Below are 17,274 nucleotides of genomic sequence, written 5' to 3'. Positions count from 1 at the left end.
GGTTCCTCTTTGCCCTCGCCGGCAGGCACACACTAAATGCTTTGCAGTGCCAGCAGAAACGTTCCTGCTCTGACTGTAAGGGCTGCCCCCCCCCCACATACAGTGACGCACCACACTGGTCCAGCATCCCGACCTTTGATTACTCCTGTGAACTTTAGAGGAAATCATTGGGGGGTTGAGCTGGGTCACTGTAGGCAAGGCCTTACAGCAGAGCAGGAACGGTTTCTTTCTGCACTGCAGATTACCCTGCCGGCCGAGGCAAAGAGGAACCCAGCTCGTCATTCAGGCAGCCTCGTATTCGCCTTGGACTCCCATCACCGGGCCAACATCGTCAGCGAGCATTTTGGGGAAAATAAACGCATTTTTTAAAACCGGGTTCATCCTCACCTGGTGGCTTTCCCCTCCAGCTTCTCTCTTAGCTTCTCTGAGTTTTTGCTCCTTCTCGAGCGGTTTCCTTCAGATCGCACTGCCAGCTAAAGAAATGAAGAACAGACATGAAAGGAGAAATCTAGAAACCAGGCCAGGTCAAGGTTTAATTCAGTTGCTTTTAGTTAACCTTTGCAGCTGTAGGGGGTTGTGTGCCAAGTGAAGGCGGCCAACCAGCTGGATGGGCGCTCTTCACCACATTTATGGGATTTTTTGTCCATCAACGCCCCCACAGCCGAGCTATCAACTCGTACTTAAACAGGGGCAGCCGCCTAACACAGGCAGTGGTAGTACCAACGGGTAACTTTAGTAACCCATTATGCATTTTACCACACACAATTAGGGTAAACTGAACCGCTGGCTCCATAGAAGGCATTAACATACTGGAGCCATGGCCTTGTTTTAACTTAAAGTGGTTATATTTGTTGTCTCTGGTATTTTAGCTGTCCAAACAATGTAATATTCCCTCTGTGGACGAATAGAGTTATTATGAAGTGTTTTCCCATACATTTGATTTATTTGTGGGGGTGGGCCCGCCACAATTAAATATTGTCCTCCACAAATGGATCTTCAAATAAAAAAAATATATATTATATTCCTTCTTTTTTTGTTGGTGGTCTAATCAATGGATAGTGAGGTGGGAATGATGATCGGAAGGTGGCGAGTTCAATCTGCCCTTGGACAACCACTGCTAGTGTACTTGACAAGGCACTTAGCCCCTCGGTTTACTCGAGGGAGAATGTCTTCTGTAAATTTAATAGTTTTTGGGGAGAATAAATCCACAGATCCTCAACTCAACGGTGGTGGTTTCCACCTCAATTACAACCGCAAACAACAGGCAACAAGAACGTGGGGGGGGGGGGGGGGGTGCGGTGCCCCACAAATAGAATCAATCAAAGTCTGTGGGAAACAGTGTTATGATTCTGATTACAAATGGATGAGAACTTACTTTGCTGTTGACGATGCGCGTGTAGACCTGCAACACTCGCGCCCTGACGTGGGAATGTGTGTCATGAAGATGTTCCTGCATTGTGTCGAAGAAGCGGTCGCGGTCAGCTTTACCAGCGTCGTCGAGCCCGTCGCCACACAGGACCCGAACCAGGATCTCCCCCAGAACCTCACACACGGCAACGCGCATTGTGTGGCTCTGCAACACAAGTGTGAAGGAGACGATAGGTTAGGGCTGCTCGATTATGGCAAAAATCACAATCTGGATCATTTGGGTCAATAATTGATATCACGATTATTAAAAATGATTATCCATTTACTTTGAAAACATCAATTTATAAAAAAAAAAAAAAAATGAGAACAGTATGTTTTTAAAAGTTGATTAACCTGAACTTTAAGTATAATTCAACTGANAATTTTCCATGACTTTTCCCAGGTTTTTACATGACCGCTAAGAACCCTGAATTAAATAGCTTTAAGGACAAGGGGGAGCGAATCCTTCAGGAGCGCCATTTTTAGTCAACTTTTATCAAGGCAGCATTGGGTTTTTAGCATCAACCTGTATTTTGTTGACACGGAGGTACTGAGCAACTTGGACTGCAGTTGCTCTGTCATCCTCTTCCTCCTTCTCATCATCCTCCTCCTCCTCCTCCTCCTCGCTCGTGGGCTCCAGCTCGGTCCTGACAGTGACGAGCAGCTCGGGCTCCATGGCGGCCCACAGCTCAGAAGCTTTAATAACTGCCACTGCAGCGAGGGGGAGGAACATTCAAACGATGGTTAGAGACACCGGGACAACGGACAGAAAGAAATATTACACTCTACAAAAATAAACAAACTCAATGCCATTTTCTAGCTAATGGATATAGATGAAAGAAACATGTTCAATTTTCCGTTTGTATGAGACCGCAACATTAGAGCTGGTTTGCCGAGTTGGTGAATTTTGCCCTCAGATTTTCCAAAAAGCAACTCACTGCTGACTGAAGGTCTGAGAGAGCTGGGTGACCTCCTTGCCTCCTACACACACACACACACACACACAGACAAACAACCACTCCCACTGTCAGCATCCTCCCTGTGATTACTCCTCTGACTTTAGAGGAATCATTGGGGTTGAGCTGGGTCACTGTAGGCAGGCCCTTACAGCAGAGCAGGAACGTTTCTCTGCACTGCCAAGATTACCTGCCGGTCGAGGCAAAGAGGAACCCAGCTCTCATTCAGTCAGCTCGTATTCGCCTTGGTCTCATCACTGGGCAACATGTCAATATATTTTGTCTCATGCCTGTTTAATATGTTTTGACTTAGTAGCACTAATTAATAACAACCAACAATGAACTGATAGCAGGATGAACATTCTAAAGTATGCAGTACCTCTCCCTCCAAGTGTGTGATGAGCACACTGATGTTGGGCATCATTAATTCAGGAACAAGGATGCCGAGTTCAGCAATGAAGGACGCAAAAGCTTTGACCCCGGCGGAATCTCTGGCAAGCTCCTCACTGGACCTCTGACCGATCTCCCTGAAGGAATGGAACGGGGGGACACGCTACTTTGCAGCCACAGAATCACATTTGCGTTAAAAAATAGTTGTTGGAAACATTAAAAAAAAATGAGTACCGACCTAATAATTTCTCCTATGATCCCCCTGACTCCATATTCGGTGCTCCACACAGACACTGCCTGAGCAAACACGCTGGACAACTGCTCAAAGTGTTGCAGCAACTGGATCACCTTCACACTTGCACCTGAAAGCATTTAAGAGTAAACATGAAAATGTACACCGTATGCTGAAACAGTGAGGGTTTGTACGGTGTTTTCTCCCGTTGATATGTGCCCTCTGTTTTTAATCTTGCGGACAGGTTCAGAATATGACAGAGACTAACCCAGGATGTGGTTGTACTTCTTGATTAGCACCCCCAGCAGGTGGATTATACAATCTCTGGTGGGTTTGCTCTTGACGTGGCTGATGGTTGGGTTCTCAAGGAGTTTGTAGCAGCAGCACGTCACACAGCTAAAACCAAAGAACAAAGAAGCAGATAATTCATGCTGTTGTATGATAACATCTGAACAACCTAAAAACAGAAGAAAATCTACACATAACAATAACATAACTAATCATAATAAGATTGCAGAGCTATCCAGAGCTTGTTTGGAATAGTTTTCCACTGTTCTGTTGTATTTTGCTAGGTAATTATAAGTTCTAGTATTAACTGAATATCATTCCAGCTGAAAAGTGAAGAAATGTTCACATGGAAACATTTATGAAGAAACAGTTCCAATATCACCTACCCTTAATAAGTTTGATGCCATAATAATAATAATAACAATAATAATAAGACAAAGATAATTTTCCTCCAATAAACAAGAATATGGGCTAAAATGTTAGCAATGATGGGCAAAGAGCCGCATGACCAATGTGGAAATGACACCAACCAACTGATTCAAGTGGAGCAAGTCTGATATTGTGCTTTTGCCCAGAGACCCCATCAGAAAAGTACCTGATGAACTCTTCGTCCACCAGGGACAGGTTCCAGAGGGAGCGGATATCGAGCTGGAGGAGCTGCACGAGAGCCTGCAGCACTTTCTCTCTCTCAGACTCCCACTGCTGCAGCCCTTCACCCCCACCTTTGCCCTTTTTACTGCCCTGTGGAAGACAGAAAAAACAAGTTTCACTTCCTAGACACTAAAATCAAATAGTCCTGCACACAAACAGTTAGCTTACAACACCTGCCCTCAGTTTACCAAAGACTGTAATTCATATTTCAAACCGAGTGTGGTCTCATGCCTGCTGATACATTCACACAAAGACATAAACACACATCCACACATTGTTTGACATCTCCTACCTGCCCGGTCCCATTGCTCTTGGGGGGGCAGATGTAGTAGAAGGTGTCAGGTTAACTGTGGGTGGGGCCTTACAGCAGTGTGATAAAACTCCATCACAACACCAAGACTACCCATCGATCAGCAGGCTAGAAACCACAATCTCTTGGTTTGACTGCGTCATCAAACTTGCCATGATATCATCATGCGGGCGATTCAAACGGTTAAACACAGCAACGATTCACTGTCATTTAAAACATGTTAGGCTGTGTCTGATAACCATACCTTTCCAGGTGCCGTGATAATGCACTGTCGATAGGCCTCGCTCTCAAAGTTCTCGGAGAGTTTGCAGAGCAGGTAGACGCTCATTTTCACTGCGTTGAGTTTCTCTTTGCGCTCTGCAGCTGTGACGGAGGTGGAGAGGAGAAGTGCTGGCAAGGACGTTGCAAGGCCACTAACCACTGAAAGAAATCAAGACATTGTTTGTGTTGACTGTATGTTTCTGTGTATTGTACAATATGGAAGTATACAAATGAAAAAGGTCTTACCTTGTAATAGTATGTCCAGAGCGTCTTCTTTTACACCCAGCTCCACTGAGTTGCAGTGCCTTTCAAAAGAAAGACAGTAGATTTGTAGGCATTCGGCTCTTAAAAACAATTACTAAAGCAGGCTATAAATATTCAAAAGGACTTACTGCAGTAAGCTGTATCCGGTGTCAAAGTGTTCCAATATACACAAAGGTCCTTGGCTTCTCAGGGCTGCCATAAATTCTGTGTGGTAGAGACAAAAACTTTAGTCACGTTCACCTTAAGTCAGCCCAAATAAAAATGTCTCAGCGAGAACATATCCAGGACTTACTATGAAGATGGGATGGAAGATGTTTAGGGGACACCACATCCTGAACGACGTACTGGTTGATGCCTCCAGACTTCACCAGGTCCCCCACACACACGGGCACAAAAAAGTCCCACGACATCCCTGCGTCAAGCAGACAAAAACAGTTTACTAAACTAGCTTACATAGTTGCGTTATTTGATTATTAACATCCAGTTTTAGTTCTTAACAGTAATCCATGTGCTCGGTGATTCCCAGGCCCCTGTACTTCTTCAACCTCAAGAAATATTTAGATACTGGAAATACTGTGTAGATTACTATTGCCGTGTCTTTACTTGAAGTGACTGAAAGACTTTAGCATAGGATCCGAGTAGTTCTTCCATCTCCGCTTAAACTGAATCCTTTCCTCGTCACGATATGTTAACTGTTACGTTCCTACAGGTTTGATACAAAGTAACAGTAGCTTCGATCACTAAGAAATGTGTTTTAGTCAGTACGTAATGCTAACTGGTAAGTTAACGAGCACACAACTCAACACTAATCTTCAAATTATACTAGTCGTATGATGTATTTATGAAAATTAAATACATGTTTTCTAATCGTAACTGGTGTGTTGTTGTGAATTAAGCTAGCCCCACACAGCTAGTGCTAGCAAAGTTAGCAGGGTAGCTAACTTTAGCTGCTAACTGTTTTTGCTTCATTAGGCGGCTGTACTTATGTTGTTATGGCTGTTATTTAACGAGAACCACAGAAGCTACACTTAGCTGTTGAACTATTTTAGAAATATAACGCTCACCTCTAGCGGCTGTTGCCCTTTTATCCACGATGAAGACCTCTGGAGACTGAAGGTATAGCTGCTCTGTCCGCGGCCCCTGGCTGTTTGAATCTGCAGCTTTTCAAACTTTCCTAGACATCGCGCCAAAGCAATGACGCGCTGACGTCACACGTTAACGGGGGGGAGGGGGGGGGGGGGGTTACCCAGCACTGCCACCTATTGGACAGATGTGAACACTGCAGCAGTCACACATTGTTTTATTTTAACGGGAAACAGAGGTTTAAAGACTCACGTTTTTTTTTTAAAGTATTTGTATTTAATTGGATTCTTAACTCTCTTGCTCTTGCGAAAAACAGGAGGATAGAATATTGCGGAAATGTAGTTAAAGTCACTTCAATTGCTGTTTTCTCTTCTCATGAGATCACAAATGATGTCTGTATTATTTGAATGTGTCTCTTATCAGTTGTATTCTTTATTTCCTCATTTCCATTTTATGTATTTTGTGCAATTCAAAAGTTAGGTTTATTGTGTACTTACTTGTGCTTGGTATTTACAATTTGCAAAGAAACAATGAATTACAGATATTGATATTATGTATTTTATATATATTGTTCAATTCATAATTTAAGTCATTGGCTCCTGTCCTACTAGTACTGTAGTTTTGTTAGGCAAATTCCTTATACATGAATAATCGACTTGGCTTTATTCATATTATTCTAAAAGTTTGGTGGAGATAAGACAAATATGAAAACACAGAAGACCACATTTAAAATTCAGGGCTTGTAGGACCGACTATCTGTTGAAAACACACACAGGACACAAAGGACCACAAAGGCACGTTTTTTGAGGTAGTAGCTGTATTCAAATGATTGACAACAATCACCCCCTCTCCACTGTACCAATATTTCAGCTACAGAAATGACAATAGTTTTTTCACAAAATGTCTTACTTTCTATACAGCACTCAGTCAAATGTTAAAATGAAATAGTTGAAGTCACTACCCACTGATTACCAATACTCTCAGGGTGCAGCGTTCATCTTCATGTTCTTTTGCCCTCTTGTTTTACTTAAAACATAAAACTAGTGTTCCAATGCTAAGCACAAAGAACTAACTATACAACAAAGCAAAATAAAGTATCCATGGTCTAACTGTTTTCAGAGATAATACTTACATTTTGTAATCATACATGTGACTATAATATAAAGTGTTTTTGACAACTTGTAAATGTTAAACCATTAGGGGCAGTCGTAGTGTTTATAATTCAATCAAGTCAAACAAAATGTAAAAAAAGGAATAAAATAAGAGCACCAAAGGTAACAAAAAAAGCAAAAAATATGGTTAACCGTTTAAAAAAAAAAAATCAATATTTAAATACACTTGTAACCACTTGGCTCCTTCACACGCACTGCATCAGACCAAGGCAAATTACGTCAACGGAAAGAAAAAGCACCAAACGTTAAGGAATATGAGAAACAAAAACTCTACTGTAGTAACTAATGAAGAAATATTCTTCTCATCTTCCATGATCAGTGTCCACTTTTTGTTCCAGTTCTTATTTTCTCTTTCTGTCTTGAGAGCATCGTGGACAATACCTGCACAGAGGAGAGATAAAACACATGTAGGTGACTTGAATAATTGATTACCAATTCACACTCCCATTGTTCACATTGGAACTGGGGACAGTCGACAGAGTTTCTTACCATTTGCCTCTGGGTTTGGTTGTCAGGCCCACGCATGCAAAATGGAACCACTCAATGGAGCACTAGAGAGAAGACAAAAAGAAAATGTGCTGTTAAGTTTTCATGCAAATGGAGCACTTAGTCCAGAGACAACGAGGCATGCATTGTTTTTATACGGGAATTGGCCCAAAAAGGAAATTTAGCACAAATGTATTCAGAGATTCTAACTTTAATGTCATTATTTTGCCTATGGATATTTATATTATGAAAGTTTAAAATAGTCTATAGAGAGGCGAAGTCCCTCCCTTTCCGGGGGACCTCCATGGGATCTTATTTCGGAAAAAGTATGTATTGAAGTCAATGGGGAGAGAAATATTATCTTTGGATCCCGTTTGAATTGTGCCACGAATTACACATATGATGTTTGTCAATTTAAAAGATAATTTTGCAAGTCAAAAAAAAAAAATGTGTGGTAAAACTGTGAAGTAACACTTTTCTTTGTGTGAAACCGCTCAATGAACTACATCTCCCATCTCGCACCACACACCAAGACGGCCGTCACGTTGTCACATTTCACTTCTTTCTTTCAGAATGAGGCGGAAAGTATTAAAAGAGGTGAAAATCACTCCAAGTCTGGGAATGTTGAGAGCTGTACATACACACAAGGGACCGGGATTCTGGGATTTGTAGTCTTTCTAGTTGCGTATTTTTCATAGTCTTATATTTCAACAGTTTTACGACAAATTATCTTTTAAATTGACAAACATCTGATCATATGTGTGATTCGTGGCACAATTCAAACGGGATGGAAAGATACGTTTTCTCTCCCCATTGACTTCAATACATACTTTTTCTGAAATAAGGTCCCATGGGGCGGAAGTAGATGGGCGGGACTTCGCCTCTCTATGCAACAATGTTTACTTCACTTTTCTGTCCTCTTTAATTTAACCCAGTTTCTTATCATTGTTCCTTTTCCTCTTTTGTACATTTTCAGTTCTTAATGTCACTAGCAAAAGCCTCCACTATCAGAGGACCAATTATACACAAAAAAAAGACTTTCTGTAGCCTTTTTCCCGCCTAATTTAATATTCTCAAACAACATTCTTCCAAGTATTAACCCTGAATAATGGCGAAATATATCAAATCAGTTGGTAAATGAACATCCAAAGGGTACTTCATGGCCCTGGACTGAGACTGACGGGGCGGAGAAACCAAACTCACATCAGTGTTGTCGCAGCCGATCATCTCGCCGTAGGAGACCTGATGACACAGACAGTAGGTGGGCTCGTTGGGGTCCACCGGCATGTCCAGCACATCAGAAGGGTGCACGTTCCCAAAGTTAGTGGCAGGGCTGTTGAATTCTCCTCTAATGATTGAGAGATAATAATTGAAAGTGAGAATGATAATTTAACGAAGTAAAAATGTGTTACTTTGAATCTGAGAAGTCAAGACAGCAGGAATGAAGCCACACAACGTACGGCTGAAGGAGTTTGACTTTCTTCTGTGCACTCTTGGGGCTGCCATCTTCATCCGAGCTCTTCACTTTAGATCTGGTCTTCGCCGTCTTCTTTTCCTTCAGTCTGGTTTCAACTGGAATCACACAAGCACTTTATTATATATTGCATCGTTGGAGGAGCTCGGGTCATAAGATTTTCATTGCCATTTCTACACTGTCGCCTTTGAAACTTGAATGATATCATAAAGCTTGGATTTGGACTCCCTGACAGTGCGCTGTGCAAGGCAAGTAGATATTAAGCAAATGAAATGGAAACACACTTTTCTTGCCCTTGCTCGAGGTGGAATCATAGTCCGTGCTCTCTATCTGCTTTTCCTTCAAGTCAGCTTCAAACCGAGCCAGGTCTGTGTCCAGACGTCGGATGTGTTTGTCGACCTGCAGAAAATACAACAGATTAATTATGATTATGGCACGGTTGGACGACATTGTTTTCCCACTTATATTACCTAGAGATGTATATAAGAACATTAAAGCTACTAACCATTTCATAGGTCTGCATGGCCAGTTGCACCTTATCATCTCCAAACTCTTTGCATTTACTGTAAGACTGCTGAATCTGCCTCAGTATGGACAGCTTCTGTTCAGAGGACAGCGTCCGGGCGTTGGCTGTGTATTCTTTAGCCAGAGAGTCTATCTGTCCCTTTAGATCTGAGAGAGAGAGACAAGTAGAGCTGAGTTAAGTTAAACTTCTTATACAACTCTTAACTGTTTGGTCAATGTTACTCAAACAAATACATAAAAGGAAATTAACCTACTTCTCGAATATACAGAAATAATTGCACAACTTAAATTTTAGACATCTACTTGTTTAGCATGCATAAACAACTCATACAGGAACTCCCAGAATATTAAAAAATATAATTCACAAACTATTACACTGAATTGACAAACATCAATAGAATATAGCACGATACAGCACATTTGCTGTGTTGCAGTGGCACTACATACAATTACCATTAACATAAATATGGGAATACATATGCTCAGGGTAATTAAATTGAAAACAACTGTGCATAGCTCTTTATAAATATATTCATAACCACAATACTAGTATTCTACTGTGGGTCAATGGCTTCAACAATGTTTGGCCTATGACTCCCTTAGGGTCCAAATATTGAGTATTTCCCACAAAAAGGCAAACATTAGTAGAAGAAGTAATTGATTCTCTACTTTCTTAACCTCGTTTTCATCTTGTGACCCCTCATAGATTTTAGGGATCCCTTGCATAGATGCAAATATGAGGTTGTTTGAAGACGAGATATAAAAGTGGGCTTTTATAGGTAAAGAGAACAAGCTTTTTCACACAATTGCAGGGTTAGGATCCACAGATAATACATTCAATTTCTCTCACCCTCTGTGCGTTGATCTAGATCTCTCATCAAATTGAAGTTTCTCTGCAGCTCAAAGGGCAAGTTTTCTATGCCTGTTGTTGTGAAGGGAGACAACAGTCAGTATAATCCCGCCTTCAGCCAGATAACAATAATGCATTTTTAATTATAGAGCACTTTCAAGAAACTCAAAGACACTTCACAGTGTAAAAAATACATTAAAATATAATCAAAACAACACACTTAAAATATATGAAACTCAACATTATAAGAGATTAAAAGCGGTTCTGAAAAGGAAACGTTAAATGCAGAACGGCTGGCTTAATCACTTGATGCTCGGGGTTAAACAACCCACAATTAAAAAACATTTAAAATATACAAAACAGTACATTGATTATGGATTAATAGCGGTTCTGAAAAGGAAACGTTGACGTGTAGAAGCTAGCTTAATCACGTGATGCACTGGGCTAACATATTAGCGCTTAAAATCAGCATTCACAATTTATGCAAATAACAACAAGATACACAAATACAACTGTCTTTTACTTATTTAATTAATCTAAATTAGGTCAGTCAAAAGAACACAATGTAATCTCATATAGCATGATTTATCTGCTACTGGGAGATTCGCTATTCCAGGAAATAGTCAGAGCCCAAACCCGCTGACCGTTGGGGAAACGGTTGCATGTTTCCGTTCCCCACACGGGTTGTTTCGAGGCTTCATTGCTCAGCGAAATACAAAGTATGAAATCAGATAAGTGGGATGAATTTTTTGAATGTGTTAAACGGTGAAAAAAACAGCTTACTGTCCAAATAATGCTCCAAATACATCCCCGCCGCCATCTTAGAAAATGTAAACAACACAGCTTCCGGTCCGGAATGGAGCTGATTGGTTGATTCCACACTCACTAGAGTACTGTAGTGTTCCAGCACACATTCACATCCCAAGTGGTAATTTAATTTGAATGTATCTTATATATAACCAAATGTCTTTAACACAAGCTGGTATATTGCAAGTTTAAGTTTCGGAATATTTCTGAAATTTAATTATGACCACTTAGGACTTAATATTCAACATGTTACAATAAGACTTACACACTTGAATTGTGTAGATGTGTTTTCATTTTCAATATCTAAAATTAGACAAATGTTTATTTTTTAATTATGGTCAGTCAGAACTCAAATTCAAGATATATTGTCAGTCATAATTTCAATGAGAGAAAGACATTTGGACATTCATTTATTTGGTAGAGATATGAAACTATACAAATAAAACAAATTAGTAATTAGTAAGGTAAATGTCTTATATTAGCCAAAAGAAAAAGGAGTGAAAGCTACAATTTGAAAAGGGTTTATTTATAGCTGGCTTGAAAATGTTGGCGTAAACATTAAAAAGGAAGACAAATCAAACAAGTGATGAGAAAGATATCTTAAAAGATTTATTATGTTTCGCAGATTTATGGAAGTAATCCCACCCTGCAATTAAATCAACAGACAAACATAATATCCTTGAACACAATAAAAAGGGAGGACCCAATTTACGCCAACTAGTCTAATTAATCCATTTGTACATAGGTATTACAAATAATATCAGACTGACACATACAGTATCAACACACTGTAATAAAACACAGTTTGTCTGAAGAAATCTGGGTCCGTTAGGTAGCTCTAGAAAGCTCCTACATAATCTAGTTCAATTCATCCCGCTGTACACAGCATCACTCTATTTCATTTTTCAACAGGCTCTGTAGCTTTCTGAATTTATTCTTTCCCATCCTTTTCTTCTCCTTCATGGGTGATTTCTTCTGTTTGTCAGCCTTTGATGCTTTCGATTCATCAGCTGTTTTCGCTGCAGGTTTCTTGGCCATGGCCCCTTTCACAGTCTCTCCATCCATCTTGGCTTTCTTTGCCTTTGCTGGTCCCGCAGGTGAGTCCTTTTTGCCTTTTGGCTTGGCGATTGCCTGCCTTGCCTTGGCTGCTGTCCCGTTGGTTTGGGGTTTTCCCTTCAAGCCGCCTGCCTTTCCGGGGACGATCGTCTTTTTCTTGGCCGCTGTCCCGTTGGTTAGGGGTTTTCCCTTCAAGCCGACTGCCTTTCCGGGGACGACCTTCTTTTTCTTGTCACTTTTGGCGGATTTCTTTTCAGGGGATTCTGTAACCACTGTCGCCTCAGGAGCCTCTCCATTTTCCTCTTCTTCTACAAAACAACACAGGATGAGTTTATGTTAAACAGGTTAACTAACATGGTTAAAGTTGGCATGCGATTGTTGGATAGAGCGTTACCTTTTACTACTGGTGTAGTTGGAACTACGTTGGAGAATTTCTTAAACTTTGCCACAAAAAACCCATCCATGTTGTGGGTATGAGGGTAAAATCGGCGAGACAGTTTCAGAGTTGGATGGAATCTACGTTCCTTAAACCTGAACAAATAAAATAAGGGTTAGACATGTTGAGAGTATTTGCCTTCAATAACTCAACTCATTGGTTATCTCCTTTACCTGGTGAAGCCTTCCTTGCCAAAGTCAAGTCCGCAGGGAACTAATTTGACATTCCTTTTCTTTAAAGCGTAGTCCACCACCCATTCATTCTCCTCCACCTGGGAGAAGACATTTTGATCAGTATCCAAATGATTCTGCTAAAAACTCACAAAAAATTTCAAACCTAAGAATGTGTTAGCTGCATATGCAGTAGGATTGCAGTGGTTTACTTGTGCAACAGAAAAATAAAGGTGATACAACTACACATGTTTATTTACGGTTAGGGAAAGTAAATATAAATATAGGGAAGCTAACAAAGGGAATGTGTGGAAGTTTAAAAAGGAAGATCTTTCACCATTGCAACCCCTTAAAGCAGAACACATACCATAATGGAGCAAGTGCAGTAGATTACATATCCTCCCGTAGAGGACTCAGCGTTGACGGAGTCGATGGCGGACAGAAGCAGTTCCTTCTGTAGGTGGGCAGAGCGCTGGATGTCACCTTCATCCTGTCAGGGAATAACAGGGTGGGAACAAGTATTAAACACTATTTAAAACCTACAGTAAGGATCTGTGTGACCGTGTGTGTGAACAGTGAATGTTGTTTTTACCTTGCTGGTCTTCACAGCCGGATCTTTAGCGATGACTCCGGTGCCTGAGCACGGAGCATCGAGCAGCACTCGGTCAAATCCACCCATCACCTGCAGGAAACAAATGAAATCAGTGAGTCAGAATACTGCAGAAAACTGTAGTATCAAGGCCTCTACACATGGGGGGGCATGAGGAATACACATGAACATGTAGTTCCAACACTTGTTCAATAACTCAAATGTAATCGCACTGAATACTCTAAACTATTTTAATGAGTTTCTTTATAACAAAATGCTCTGGCTGAGTTTGAGTTCTCTCTGGTAAACATGTTTGCAGCGTATATGTCCAGGGGTTTTATATAATCCTCTAAACATGATTGGCTGATGAATTTATTCACAAATCGAAAGCTAAGAAAAACTTACCTTGTTCTGGAAACAATTACAGTTTATTTTACAATTTAATATTTGATTTCTGGGAGAAAAAAACATTAATACATTTGTTGACATATGACCGAATCGGACAGAGACATGCACGGTCTGTACAAATCTGAAAGGTTAACTCTGTATTAACGTTACCTTTGGGAACTGCCTCCCATCGTAGTTGCAGACCACCGTGTTGGTGACGCCCAGACGGTGGATGTTCCCCACCACACTCTTCAGTCTGTCAGCGTTGGCGTCATTCGCCACGATCGTCCCCGTGTTTCTCATCAGCTGAGCTGAGGGGGGAACATTCACATATATCGTTACAAACTGTTAACTTGCATGCGAGTAAAACTGTCATTTGCCTTGCTCTACATTACAGCTGAGTCCACTAGTGTGACATTCAACAGTTGTTTCAGCTTTTACTTTCAGCAAGTGCACCATCATTGAGATCAGCTCAAATATAATCATTGTTTTGCTTTTCTTCTTCACACATGATTGTAAACTAAATATTCTTGGATTTAGGACTGCTGGTTGGATTAAATAAGGATTATAAATATGACATGTGGCAAATTATAATGCACATTTCACACCACTTTGAGATATATTAGCAACAAAACATTCTGAAAATCAACAGAAACGGATCACTAGATGAATCTATAATGAGAATAATCATCTCTAGTCAACATTATACAGTTTCATAAGTGTGTATTTAAATGTCAGCACATCTTACCGATATAAGTGGTCTTCCCTCCTGGGGCTGAGCTCATGTCCAGCACTAACTCCCCCTCCTGAGGAGAGAGCGCCATGACAGGCAGGAAGCTGGAGGCTCCTTGCAGCATGTACTGACCGGACAGATACTCCGGGGTCGCACCTTTTAGAAAACACAGGAAGAGTCACGGTTAAAGCTGGTTTGGGAAAAGGTCAACTCAGATATTCTCCACTCAAAGGTCCTTAATGGTTAAAGTCAGATTGTTGATGCTGAGACTTACCGACGGGTACTGAGGAGTCGTAGATGACCAAACCCACTTTAGACCATTTGCCCAAAGGGTCAAGGTTCACTCCTCTGTTGATCAGGGCCTAAACACGAAAGAACACACACGTTATGTCAAACATATGAGCACTTGAAGGCAGCACTTGAGACTAGACAATAAAAGTGAAGTCTTTGAGTTGACAATTAATTTCTTTCTCTGAAATGTCACATTGTTGGTTCTGCCAACCGCATTTTTTTAAGTTGTATTGTTATGTTACATTTCTTGACATATAATGCAGTTAAATCGTGTACAAAATAAATAAATGACTACTTTATTCATGCTTTTTAATAAGTTAAATTCAGGGTTCATACACTTGTTCACCAATGATTTTCAATGACTTCTCCAGGACCTTTACCTCATTTTCCAGGACCAAAAAAATGACTCAGCGGTACCACTGAAAATGGTTTATTTGAACATGGAACAGGAAAATAAGGTCTGAAACATGTTGGTCCTATCTAAAACAAATCAAATAGTAGGCNCCCAAATCAGCACTTTTGAAGCAGGAAGTGAAATAGAGGGATATGAGGCATGGCTAGAATGGGTGATCTGTTTGGTATTTTGAGCAAAACGCTTCATAGACATGTTTTTTATATATTTGTATATATCTGAGACCTATGCTATTGCCTAAAAATAGCATGATAGGTGACCTTTAAATGAGTGTGACTTGAACTAGTGTTGCTAAAGTGAGTATATCACAGCAAATATCCACGGTGTTCATCGTCCGTTACGTTTTCCCTGAAGGATTCACTGATGAGAACAGTGAATGGTTGACACCAGCTAAGAGGAAGCGCAAACTGGAAGAAGCTGAAAGTGGGGATGACAGCGATGAACACTGGGAGAACGAGGAAGATCTGGAGATGGAGGATGAGGAGGAGGAGGAGACAAAGAAAGAAGTAAAAGAACAAGGAAAGAAGAAGAAGAAGACTGCCAAAGTAGAAATCAAAGAAGGAGAAGAAAAGGAGGATGATGATGACGATGACGAAGAAATGGTTGATGACTACGGAGCACCTGATGGCAGTGGAGAGGAGGAAGCAGAGAGTGATGGAGAGGTATGTAACGTAGTTCTGACACATGTTCTTGTATTTTTCTTTATTTATGACTGAAAATTCGGCTGTCATTTCTAAATAGATGTTATCATCGCAGTCCCTGATTGGACTTCACTGTTAATGTATTCAAACGAAGCTCCTGGTTGTTGTGGAGTGTATCAACGTGTTCGATGGTCCATGTGCTACTTATAAAGATAGTATGAATTAGGGCTGCTCGATTCTGGCAAAAATCCTAATCACGATTATTTTGGTCAATAATTGATATCACGATTATTAAAAACGATTATCCATTTACTTAGAAAACATCAATTTCTTGAAAAAAAAATGTGAACAGTATGTTTTTAACAGCTGATTACCGTGAACTTTAAGTAGAATTCCAACTGAAAAAAAAAAAAATTTAACTTCTTTTTTTTTTTTTAATAAAATTAATTATCGTTTTATCTCGATTACATTGTTTTCGTAATCGTTGCTAGACAAAATCGTAATCGAGATTAAAATACGATTAATTGCACAGCCCTAGTATGAATGACTAACAACGTTCCTTGTGTTGTTTACTTTTAGCTCCTTCCCATCGAGCGCGCAGCAAAGAAAGCACAACAGCTGAAGGAAGCCTTGGATCTGGATAGCGACGACGATAGTGACGATGATGAAGATGATGCTAAAAAGAAAAAGAAATCCGATTCTGATGAGGAGGAAGACACGGTACAAGCCAACATGGATGAGATGGACGCATTCAAGCTCCCCGGGGCAGAGGAGAGTGCGAATGAAGGTGAGCGGCTTTCCAAAAAAGTGTTTGTCTTTCACATCAAATTTGTTTATGCAAGAAGTCTAAATGGTGTCTGTGTTTGAAGGCCTCCTGCCTCTGGACCTGAAGACCATCCATCAGAGGATAAAGGACAACATCGAAGTGCTCTGTAACTTCACAAAGCAGAGAGAAGAGGGCAAAGAGAGGGCCGAGTACCTCTCTCTCCTGAAGAAGGATCTGTGTACTTACTACAGCTACAACCACTTCCTCCTCGAGAAGCTAATGGACATCTTCCCCCTTTCAGAGGTGGGTCATTGTTCCCACTCAGGTCCTACCAAAAAGAGCACGTTGTGATGTTGTTTGATTATAACAGAATAATGTACACAATTACAAGACTTTGATGTTTTGAGTTCTGTAAAAAAATGTGAATACACTGATTCTTCAATTTTTTATTTATCGATCTGTTTTTCCTTTCTCGCTCACAGCTGGTTGATTTCCTCGAGGCGAATGAAATCCACAGACCTGTCACTATCCGCACCAACACACTGAAGACCAGGAGGAGGGATCTGGCCCAGGTCAGTGCTCAGAGTGGGAGAGGGGGATTAAACGGCTAGTTTCTTGCACTCAACAGGGTTCTTAC

General features: G+C 40.7%; 4 protein-coding genes across 4 annotated transcripts; 1 reads left to right on the top strand and 3 right to left on the bottom strand.

Moving 5' to 3' along the window:
- Positions 1 to 564: 564 nt before the first annotated feature.
- LOC104957058 (condensin complex subunit 1) lies at positions 565 to 5,898 on the bottom strand. Its single transcript, XM_010784659.1, has 11 exons — positions 5,824 to 5,898; positions 5,052 to 5,171; positions 4,888 to 4,963; positions 4,742 to 4,800; positions 4,479 to 4,654; positions 3,869 to 4,014; positions 3,254 to 3,381; positions 2,992 to 3,115; positions 2,743 to 2,890; positions 1,376 to 1,573; positions 565 to 698 (listed from the first exon to the last, which is right to left on the bottom strand). Exons 2-11 carry the CDS (start codon positions 5,167 to 5,169, stop codon positions 681 to 683), a joined length of 1,191 nt encoding a protein of 396 aa, XP_010782961.1. The 5' UTR covers positions 5,170 to 5,171; positions 5,824 to 5,898; the 3' UTR covers positions 565 to 680.
- A 952-nt stretch (positions 5,899 to 6,850) lies between these two features.
- On the bottom strand, positions 6,851 to 11,223 carry ing4 (inhibitor of growth family, member 4). The gene is made up of 8 exons (XM_010784660.1): positions 11,133 to 11,223; positions 10,350 to 10,421; positions 9,480 to 9,646; positions 9,259 to 9,373; positions 8,961 to 9,072; positions 8,704 to 8,848; positions 7,504 to 7,565; positions 6,851 to 7,395 (listed from the first exon to the last, which is right to left on the bottom strand). Exons 1-8 carry the CDS (start codon positions 11,167 to 11,169, stop codon positions 7,356 to 7,358), a joined length of 750 nt encoding a protein of 249 aa, XP_010782962.1. The 5' UTR covers positions 11,170 to 11,223; the 3' UTR covers positions 6,851 to 7,355.
- A 528-nt stretch (positions 11,224 to 11,751) lies between these two features.
- On the bottom strand, positions 11,752 to 15,072 carry nop2 (NOP2 nucleolar protein homolog (yeast)). The gene is made up of 9 exons (XM_010784757.1): positions 15,061 to 15,072; positions 14,802 to 14,889; positions 14,543 to 14,683; positions 13,966 to 14,105; positions 13,411 to 13,500; positions 13,186 to 13,308; positions 12,822 to 12,919; positions 12,607 to 12,743; positions 11,752 to 12,520 (listed from the first exon to the last, which is right to left on the bottom strand). The coding sequence occupies exons 1-9, from the start codon at positions 15,070 to 15,072 to the stop codon at positions 12,045 to 12,047; spliced, it is 1,305 nt and encodes a 434-aa protein (XP_010783059.1). The 3' UTR covers positions 11,752 to 12,044.
- Positions 15,073 to 15,478: 406 nt separating this feature from the next.
- LOC104957144 (probable 28S rRNA (cytosine-C(5))-methyltransferase) lies at positions 15,479 to 17,274 on the top strand. The gene is made up of 5 exons (XM_010784756.1): positions 15,479 to 15,485; positions 15,585 to 15,892; positions 16,451 to 16,658; positions 16,741 to 16,940; positions 17,120 to 17,274. The coding sequence occupies exons 1-5, from the start codon at positions 15,479 to 15,481 to the stop codon at positions 17,246 to 17,248; spliced, it is 852 nt and encodes a 283-aa protein (XP_010783058.1). The 3' UTR covers positions 17,249 to 17,274.

This window comes from Notothenia coriiceps, unplaced genomic scaffold (genome assembly GCF_000735185.1).
Source record: "Notothenia coriiceps isolate Sejong01 unplaced genomic scaffold, NC01 NC01_scaffold00026424, whole genome shotgun sequence".
Classification (NCBI taxonomy): domain Eukaryota; kingdom Metazoa; phylum Chordata; class Actinopteri; order Perciformes; family Nototheniidae; genus Notothenia; species Notothenia coriiceps.
This window is presented reverse-complemented; position numbering and strand designations above follow the sequence as displayed.

Coding starts and splice junctions, on each gene's coding strand:
- nop2 (XM_010784757.1), bottom strand. Junction 14,106..14,542: donor AGGGAAGACCACTTATATCG/GTAAGATGTGCT, acceptor TTCCCCCCTCAG/CTCAGCTGATGAGAAACACG. Junction 12,920..13,185: donor ACTGCACTTGCTCCATTATG/GTATGTGTTCTG, acceptor GTCTTCTCCCAG/GTGGAGGAGAATGAATGGGT.
- ing4 (XM_010784660.1), bottom strand. CDS start 11,169: ATGGCGGCGGGGATGTATTTGGAGCATTATTTGGACA. Junction 9,374..9,479: donor CCATGCAGACCTATGAAATG/GTTAGTAGCTTT, acceptor TATTTTCTGCAG/GTCGACAAACACATCCGACG. Junction 8,849..8,960: donor AAAGTCAAACTCCTTCAGCC/GTACGTTGTGTG, acceptor CTCAATCATTAG/AGGAGAATTCAACAGCCCTG.
- LOC104957144 (XM_010784756.1), top strand. Junction 15,893..16,450: donor AAGCAGAGAGTGATGGAGAG/GTATGTAACGTA, acceptor GTTTACTTTTAG/CTCCTTCCCATCGAGCGCGC. Junction 16,941..17,119: donor ACATCTTCCCCCTTTCAGAG/GTGGGTCATTGT, acceptor TCTCGCTCACAG/CTGGTTGATTTCCTCGAGGC.
- LOC104957058 (XM_010784659.1), bottom strand. CDS start 5,169: ATGTCGTGGGACTTTTTTGTGCCCGTGTGTGTGGGGGACCTGGTGAAG. Junction 4,015..4,478: donor TTATCACGGCACCTGGAAAG/GTATGGTTATCA, acceptor TGTCTTCCACAG/GGCAGTAAAAAGGGCAAAGG. Junction 2,891..2,991: donor ATCATAGGAGAAATTATTAG/GTCGGTACTCAT, acceptor CCATTCCTTCAG/GGAGATCGGTCAGAGGTCCA.